This window comes from Mercurialis annua, linkage group LG8 (assembly GCF_937616625.2).
Source record: "Mercurialis annua linkage group LG8, ddMerAnnu1.2, whole genome shotgun sequence".
In the NCBI taxonomy this organism is placed as follows: Eukaryota; Viridiplantae; Streptophyta; class Magnoliopsida; order Malpighiales; family Euphorbiaceae; genus Mercurialis; species Mercurialis annua.
Genome location: NC_065577.1, coordinates 42,177,831 through 42,187,528, shown reverse-complemented (window position 1 = coordinate 42,187,528; position 9,698 = coordinate 42,177,831). Strand labels below are relative to the sequence as shown.

General features: G+C 27.1%; 1 protein-coding gene across 1 annotated transcript; it reads left to right on the top strand.

Annotated features, from left to right (window-relative positions):
• Positions 1-2,595: 2,595 nt before the first annotated feature.
• LOC126662110 (ethylene-responsive transcription factor ABI4) lies at positions 2,596-3,804 on the top strand. Its single transcript, XM_050355998.2, has one exon. The coding sequence runs from the start codon at positions 2,650-2,652 to the stop codon at positions 3,751-3,753; it is 1,104 nt and encodes a 367-aa protein (XP_050211955.1). The 5' UTR covers positions 2,596-2,649; the 3' UTR covers positions 3,754-3,804.
• The last annotated feature ends 5,894 nt before the right edge of the window (positions 3,805-9,698 follow it).

The following is a 9,698-nucleotide window of genomic DNA, read 5'->3' as shown; positions in this document are numbered from 1 at the left end:
CCGCAAGACTTGCTACGGGTTTTGGTACAACCATACTCATACCCTAGCGTCGGTCGCGATCCACGAAATTGGGTCGTGACAATACTAATATAACCCTCTTAATTAATAAACATATTGTAAATTACTTATAAAATCATTTATTAAGAAGGGATAAATTTGAAAAATAATAGCTAACATTATATTGGAATTCTAAATTGAGAAGTAAATAAAGACAAATACATTTTAATTAACGTACAATTAAATAAAAAAGGAAGTAACAATAGTAAGGGCATTTGTGAACTTTTTGCCTAACAATTATGATTCTGTTATATGTCATAATTTAACAGAAGAGTTTATTTATTCGATTTTTAATTTTAGAGAGTTTAATTGTTTAATTTTAAGAAAATTATATTTAAAACAAGATACTTTTTTAATTTTACATTTATTCAGTCTATTAATTTAGAATGGATGAGTATTTAATGAATACTTATGCAACGATACAGTTGCGCCACGTCATTCGTGCAACAAACCAATGAGGCGTTATCCATGTGTAAATGTTTAATGATAAAAAAATAAACAATAAATAAAGATTTTCTATCGCAAATGATTATTGGCTTATTGTAAAAATGATGTGGCACATCCGTTATATGGGATAAACACTCGTATTTAATAGTTTGAGGTGCAGACCTTTTAGAATTGATAACGACATTACAAAAACTAAAGAGCTCATTTCAAGACTTAAAGAGGAAGAGAAATAGAGTCTCATTTCATCAGCAAACAATTTCCTCTCCTTCAGGAACTGCACCGTTACGCAAATAAAGTTAAAAACCCTAGCTAGCTATCCCTTAGCAAACTCCCAAAAATCAAATTTTCAAAACTGTTTACAATTTTGAAAAATAAATAAAAATGAAGCGTCATATATAAGAGTTTATCTTAATAACTTTTTTCTTCCCTCTAACATGCAATTTGGATTCTTCTGTCACCAAAAGAAAAACAAATATGTTAAATTTTATTTAATATTATAAAAATTATGTATTCAATATAAATTAATATTGGACTTCCTCCGTCCTATTTAAATATATAATACAATTCACAAATAATTTGTGTATATTTAACATAGACTTATTATTCTATATCGTGTTATTATATTCGCCCCGAGCCGAGTTTATATAATTATTTCTGAATTTATGAGTAATATAACTCATATTTAATTATCAAAAAAAAATAACTCATATTTTTTTAAAGTTATTTTTCGCATTATATATTATTGGACATTAGTACTTTTTCATAGTCATTTTATTTCTCACTTTTTTTTATATATATTAAAAATAAATTAAATTCAAAAATATAATATAATTATTAAATATGTTATCTATTTTACACATTAATTTATGATCAATTAATTAATGTTGAAACTAAAAAAATCATTACTAGTTTTAAAATAAAACAGATGAATAATATATTAATTACGACGCCTTACATTATATACAATCCGAAAAACGAATAAGTTGATATACATATAAGATTGGTTTGGTTGTTGTGATTAGACGTTTAAGACTAAGCATATATATACATATTAGTATTGTATATATAAATTAATTTATCTATTTATTAATTTAGTTTAAATATACCATGATTTTTTAATTTTATTGATTCCTTTAGCATATACATATACTTATAAATCTTTTGAAGCTGATGTAGATTGATGTTGTATACATCAAATAAGATAAAATTTGTATATATAAAAGTACTATATCAGCTTTAAATATATTTTAATTTTTTATAAAAATAAAAAATAATAGATTAAACTGATAAAATATAAAAGTAAGCATACATGCTAAAATTTTAAACATACAAGTTTATTTTTTCATTGTTTAATTGAGAACTGTAGTAGCATTTTTCAATGTAAATTAATTTAAGTTTTAGTAGTATATTAGATTATACTAGAATAATTGAATTTAATTGTTCGTGTATTTAATTGACAAAAGTCAAATATTATAGTATAAAAAAAGATCATTGACTGGAATTGTTAGATTTTGTTTATATATAGAAATTCTCTATTTTCAACATACAATTAATCTTTTTATATAGTACTATCTATATTACAATTAGATACAATAAAAATGATATTTTTTTACAAAATGTAAAATATATGAAATTGAAATGGCATCAAACTTATATAATTAAATTAATAATCTTTAGAAACATAACTCAACAAATAATTTGTCTTTCAAAATTTTAAAAGTTATTTTACTTAATTATTTTAATTTATTTATTATTTATTAATTAAATATTACATTTAATTACGCCATTTGTCATGCATTTAATAGATGACTTATAATTTTATTAGACGAACTACATTCACATAAATATTTTTGCAAAATATAAAATCTATAAACAAAAAATACAAAATCCCAAATTCCAAAACCAAAGTGCAGCCTGTAACCCTATGTTTACTTCACTATACAGCAAACCCTTTTTTTTTCTGTTTGCCTCTGTCTCTCTCTGTCTGTATATATATACTTTTAAGAAACAAAATAAAAATAAAAATAGAGAAGACCACCACCGCCCTCTTCCACCATTTATACACATGACATTCAAACTCATCCACCACTCTTTTTCTATCAAACACCGAGCTCACCAGCTTTTTTTCTCCCCCTCTTCCATTTCATGGAAAATACCAATCTCATTATTAATCCCCCTCATCACCAAGAAAATCAAGATTTTACACTAACCCCCCTTCAAAAAGATCAAGAAAATACAGTAAACCCTAAAGAAAATCAAGAAAATACAGCAACCCCTCATCAAGAAAATCATGAAAATCAAGAAAATACAGTGAGTTCTCATCAAGAAAATCAAGAAACTACAAGAAAGTGTAAAGGAAGAGGCGGACCGGATAATAATAAGTTTAGATACCGAGGTGTAAGACAAAGAAGCTGGGGAAAATGGGTTGCTGAGATCCGAGAGCCCAGAAAAAGAACCCGTAAATGGCTGGGTACTTTTTCTACAGCTGAAGATGCAGCTCGAGCTTACGATCGTGCAGCTATTATTTTATACGGATCACGAGCTCAGCTTAATTTACAGCCTTCAAATTCTTCAATATCAGCTAATTCTTCGTCTTCTTCGTCACCTTCTTCTTCGACTCGAAGCGGGTCGGGTGGGTCGGGGTCCTCGTCGACTCAGAATCTACGGCCTTTACTTCCTAGGCCATCCGGGTTCGGGTTTAGTTTCTCATCAATGCAGTCACCTTCTCCTCTTCTTCCTCCGCCTGTTTCGGTTGCGGGTCCTGGGTTGATTGGTCCGTACGGATTCTATCAGAATTTTCAACATCAAAATGTTGAGTTTGTCGGGTCAAGTACTAATATAGTACACAATCAATCAAATCTTTATCCGTTTAGTCAGTATCAGAATCCATTTCTTGATCATGGTGGGTCGTCAACTTTCAATGAAAATATTACAGTTCCGACAACAACCTCGTACCAACAAATACAAAATCTAAATTATGATTGTTACACAGGTGATCAAGTACTACAACGACATGGATTGTACGAGGATGTTAGTTCTTTGGTGGGTTCAGTTGGTTCGGGTTTGTCTCTATCGAGCAATACTCAACCTGTAATTGCACCATCATCATCATCAAATCATCATCAGGACCCGGTTATGCATGTTGGATCTGGATCTTCTAATTCGGTTTGGCCGTTAATGGCGAGTGACGATGAGTATCCTCCGTCAAGTATTTGGGATTATGGAAATCCTTCCATTTTTGATTTATAAAACTATTAATTTCTTGATTAGGAATTGCATGGAGATTTTTAAAATTATATAGTATCAGGTGTGGTTTTTTTAAAATTGATTTTAATTTTTGATAGTGATTTGCAATTGCATGCAAGTCTGTTTTAGAGTAGAGTCATGTACAGATCTTAATCTCCATTAATGGTTTGAATGGAGATTTTATTTATTTTTCTCTCTTTTTTTTTCTTAGATGAGGGAAATTAAATGGTCTGATGTCTTTTTCATACTCATGATCTGCAGGTTGGTTGATTAATTACCATTGCAGATGAAGATTTTTGAGGGAAGAATTAGTTTTTGTTGCTAGATTAGTTATATATTAGATAGATAAATAAAATTATTTTTATTAGGAATTGCATGTTTTTATTTGCATTTTGATCATAAAGCTGATGGGAAAAATCTCAAGGTGAGTTTGGTTTTCTCAAGGTTGATTAAGGTTTAGGCTTGATTTCTTCAGATTAAGAAATTTTTTGGGTTCAATTATAGATATGATTTTGAAGATCTGAAGAATTTTTTTTATTAGGGTTTAGCTACTTGAAATGTAGTCTGTGATGAAAAGAAAGCAGAAATACTGTGATCTTCTATTCTATTCTATTCAATTCAATTCAACTCATGAAAAATTCTGAAGAATTTATAAATTTGTAGTATATTATTATTAAAATTAACATATGTTAGTAATTGTTTTGTCATTTATGTATTAGTGCATGTTTGCCATCATTTTGTGTTGGCAATGGAAAACAGAAAGAGGAATAACAACAAGAAGAAAATAGAAGGAAAAACAAAAAGAAGAAAATATCAAGAAAAGTAGCAAGAAAAACAATTTAGATGTCATTATTAATTTTTTTATAATATATTCTCTCAAGTTTTAAAAAACATAAATTATCACACCGTTGTATTATGAAAATTAAATTATTTTAAAAAAAATTAAAATTACAATTTTGGTGTTCGTATAATCTATTAAAAATAATTAATAGATTTACTTTCAATTAACATTAACTAATATTTTTTTATTTTTATTAATTATAAAAGTTAGTAATTCTATTTTTGTTTTTGGAGGATGCAGACTGTATTTATGGAGGAATTTTTATGTGAATTAATTTTGCAACGTGGAGTTACAAATTATTTATTTATCGTGTGAACAAAAAATATTGGTAAATGGTCATTAACTAATCAATAAATATGTGTCATACAATAAATAAATGGTCCATAATTTTATCTGATGAACTTGATTCATATGAGTATATCTCATTCTTATGAGATGACAGTTAATTAATCACTCAAGAATTCGTTATATTATTAGTTAAGTGTCTATCAAATTTTATTGAAGATGAGGGTCTGATGTATAAATAAGCTACAACAGTTCAAGAGTTTCCGTTCCAGCAATGTTATCAAAAGATGTTAAAATTAAAATTCTAGTACCAATGAAATTTTATTCATCATTTTAATAAAGATATGACATTTCAGCAAAATTTACGACTTCATTTTTCTCTTTTCAATTAATAAATTTATTGTATCTTTTGTTATTTTATATTTATTTATTGGTTAAAATTGAAAAACTATAAAATTTGTTATATGATTTTTATGTTTGTATCTAAATATTCTTCAATGAGTTTTATTTAAAAAATAGTTGACCTTTAGGAAAATTTATTATTTAATTATATTGTTTTAATTTTTATAATGGGAAATGCATTATCTTTAAATTTTTACTATTTCATGCAACTCCGTCATTTGAAACTGATGCAGCTAATTGTTACATTCCATGTACCCTATGATTTAATAATTAGTACTGATTAATAGGTGGTTAAATTCTTACATTTATAAATTTTTTTATGTTTGTATTATTTTAATAATGTGAGATTTCCTTAACACTCTTAATTTTTTCAATTAGTCACATTAATTTCAGATGATGACTTGATTATAAAAAAGTGCAAGGAATTAAAAGGGCATGCTTGAAATTATTAAATAAAATAAATTGTCATTTTTATTGAATAGTACTCCTTCTGATTCATAATATTTGTCGCATTTGAAAAAAAATCGGTCCATAATATTTGTCATATTTAAAATATCAAGAGAATATTTATTGTCACTTTCCAAATTTATCCCTAGTAATAAATAACTTAGTAAGAATAAAAAGATTAGTCAAATATAAAAAAAAAATATAGACAATTTAACAAAAGAGTTTATAGATCAAGATATATTTATTATTTTGTTAATTTATGTAAAATAGCCAAATGTGATAAATATTATATAACCACAAGGAGTAATTCTTAAAAAAATAAAATTGTAAATTTGGATAAGATGATGGCCTCACTATTTTGAAAACATAACTAGGTCAAGGATTAGTCATTTTCTGGGTTCCAGTTTGACGCACCATCAGTGACTTATTCTGTCAACACTTCCGGCCAACCATGTTACCTCTGCACCCAAATCATATGCACGCCACCTTCTCTTGTGTTCACTCTCAATAATGATGAATATTCTTATCTTTGCATATAAAATTTAAAGTTATATGTAAATTAAATTATAAAATCTGGTGTATTATTTGAATTTATTTCTATGTTATCAATAAAAGAGGGTGATTTTATCAAAATAAAAAATTTTGCTCTGCTGTTATCAAATGTTGCTCTGGCAATAGCATCACCTATTATTATAACGAAATTAATAGATACATTTCAAATAAAAGTTAATATTGGTTTGGTTTAATAATTTTATTTTTTTATATCAATTATATTCAAGTATCAAAATAACTCCAAACATCCTATTATAAAAAAAACTCAGAGTGGATTTGATAACTATTCAATTTATGTTGTTATATATTTTTTTCATAAATATTTATATCAATTTAAAAAATTATGTTTTGTCTCTAAATTTGAATTTGATTATCATAGAAATAACTCTAGATAATGAAGTGTGCCATTTTTACCGACATAATTCTTTATATTTTTATTTGATAATTGATATAAAATTTATTCTAAGAAAATGCTAATTTTTTTATTTTTCTTTTGAGATTTTTTTATTTACTAACTTTACATTGGTTTAATTTATCTTAAATTTCCTATATTTATGATCCTCTAGACATTGTTACTAGTTATATCGGGTTTAATGTCTCAAAAAATATCCACCTTTTAATTTCTTCTATTATACTATACCGTTGTAAAATCAACAATTAAGCTAAATATACACCTTTAAAGTTTAATTAATTGTATCCATAATTTTTAATTTTGGATGATTTATCAACTCAAGGGATCTAATTATTCAAAAAAACTAAATCTCATGGCATAATTGCATTTTTTTAATTTTAAAAGAATCACTACTAACATGTTGGCTTTTAGCGACGGGTCGCTAAAAGCATGAAATCCGTCGGGAAAACATTTCCCGTCAGATTTTGCCGACGGATCGTCGCTAATTTTTTGGCGACGGATTTTTCAGAAATTAGCGACGCTAATTACCGACGGATTTTAGCGACGGATTTAAATCCGTCGCTAATTGAAAAAAAATAAAAAAATTAAATCGTAAAATTAAATTATTATTATTTAATCGGTCACACACCCGTCATCCTCCGTCACCCACCCGTCGCGCCACGCCCTCCGTTACTCATCTGTTGCCTCCATCACCCACTCGCAATTTTTACAAACTTCCCAGTAGGTCACCCATCCTCCTTATTACTCCCACTCGTTACTCTTTAACTTTGAAGTTCTCCCGCGCGTAGCTCCACCTGAACCAGCTCAGCTTCTTATTATATATATATATATGTATATATATATTTAAATGTAACTAAAAAATAACAAATACTTCCTCCCACATTTTAAAATAATTATTTTTTATAATTAATAGTTATTTTAAATAATTATTAATAAATAAATAAATAACAATGTTTTTAATATATTTTATAAATAATTATGTTATATTTAAATAATATTATATTTAATTAAAAAAATAAAAATTATTTTTTCTTTAATAATTATTATCCTAAATAAATTTTTGATAAAAAATTTATTTTTACGATTTAATTTTTTTTATTTTTTTAAATTAGCGACAGATTTAAATCCGTCGGTAATTAAGCTAAAATCCGTCGCGGAAACGGATTTAGCGACGGATATTAAATCCGTCGCTAAATCCATAAAAAAAAATTGGCGGGAGTGCTCCCGCCAACTTTAGCGACGGAAAATCCATCGCTAAAGTTGGCGGGAACACTCCCGCCAATTTAAATGAAAATTTAGCGACGGATTTCATATCCGTCGCTAAATCCGTCGGTAAAAAAAAATTAGCGACGGATTTTGAATCCGTCGCTAAAATCCGTCGGTAAAACACAGTTTTTTAGTAGTGTCAAATAAGTGCTTCATCTTTTTCATAAATTTTTTTAATTAATTCTGAACTAATTTAAAATTTTAATTAATTTAATTAAATCTAAATAAATTTATTAAATTTTTAATTAAATTTAGTAAATAAATTAGAAACCATCATATTCATTCCGATATTTCAACTGCGGTCCTCCTCGACCCTGCTACTTCCCTCCAACCCTTCGACCTGCCACATTCCTCTGGCGACCCGTACCTGTTCGTCTTAAGGAAGACGAACAACGGGTCAGAAAAAGACGGCGGCGGAGTCAGAGGTGTTTAAATGTCTGAATAAATATGAAAAAATAATTTATATCAAATAAAAAATTGTTATTTATTATTATTATTATTTTTGAATTGTGAAAAAGAATAATTTTCTGTTCTATTTACAACATCATATGCTATTTAGAATAAATGTTAAATGTGAAAGATTTATTTGATTTTTTTTTGAATGAAAAATAGACCAATTTAATTGTTGAGGGTATGATTAAATCTCAAAATACCTATTTGGATATAATTGATAATTTTATAATGTCAGGATATAACTAAAAAAAGCTAAAAAAGTGAGATACCGGGCCCTAGTTATTTTGCAGTAAGGAACTTAATAACATTAAATTATATAAAAAAAAATTATTATCAATAACATTAATTTATATGAAAAATTAATAACATTAATTTATATCAAATAAAAAATTATTATTATTATTATTATTTGAATTGTGAAAAAGAATTTTTTTTGGTTCTATTTATAACATCAAATGCTATTTGAAATATATGTTAAATGTGAGAGATTTATTTAATTTTTTTCGAATGAAAAATAGATCAATTTGATGTTTGAGAGTACGATTAAATCTCAAAGTACCTATTTGGATATAATTGAAAATTTTATAATATCAGAGTATAACTAAAAAAAAAGCTAAAAATGAGAGTTAGTGAGATATCAGGCCCTATTATTTTGCAGTAAGGAACTTACTAATAATAGAGAGTGACAAAAGTATATAAGATTCTATGTGTTCTACATGGTTCCTGTTATAATGCAATGTGACGATTGAAAATTAATAATTTGGAGAGACACATTCAATTGATATAAAGAGTCAGGCTTTGAGAGTTTCTGGTCAGATGAATCTTCTGTCTGTTTATCCACTAGCAACGCCAACTAGCTTGCTAAAATCTGGATAAAATGTGCACAGCTGCCATCAGATATGTAAGCATATTAAATATATTGTTTCGAGTTAAAAAATACTTGCAGCTACCAACGGGGATTGGTTTAAATAGTAAGCGGCTTATCATCAATTAAACAATATCACGGGTTCAAGTCTTATGAATGCAGAAAAGCTCCGCTGGCACTCACCCATCATATCAGGCGCGCGACGCAAGTCGGATCTAGATTAGTCAAGGCGAAACCTTGAAAACTAGATGGTCAACCAAAAATTATAATAATTATCGTTATTAAATTTTAAATTATACATAACAATTATTATTTTGTTAGGCAAAACGAATATATCTACCAACAACTCTAGTATTTTTTTCAAATATAACAAAATTTAAAATCTTATCATTTTTATTCACCATTTTTTTGATCTTTGCCAAACT

Bases quoted from the DNA above. Each gene is read 5' to 3' on its own strand.
- LOC126662110 (XM_050355998.2), top strand. From the start codon at position 2,650: ATGGAAAATACCAATCTCATTATTAATCCCCCTCATCACCAAGAAAAT.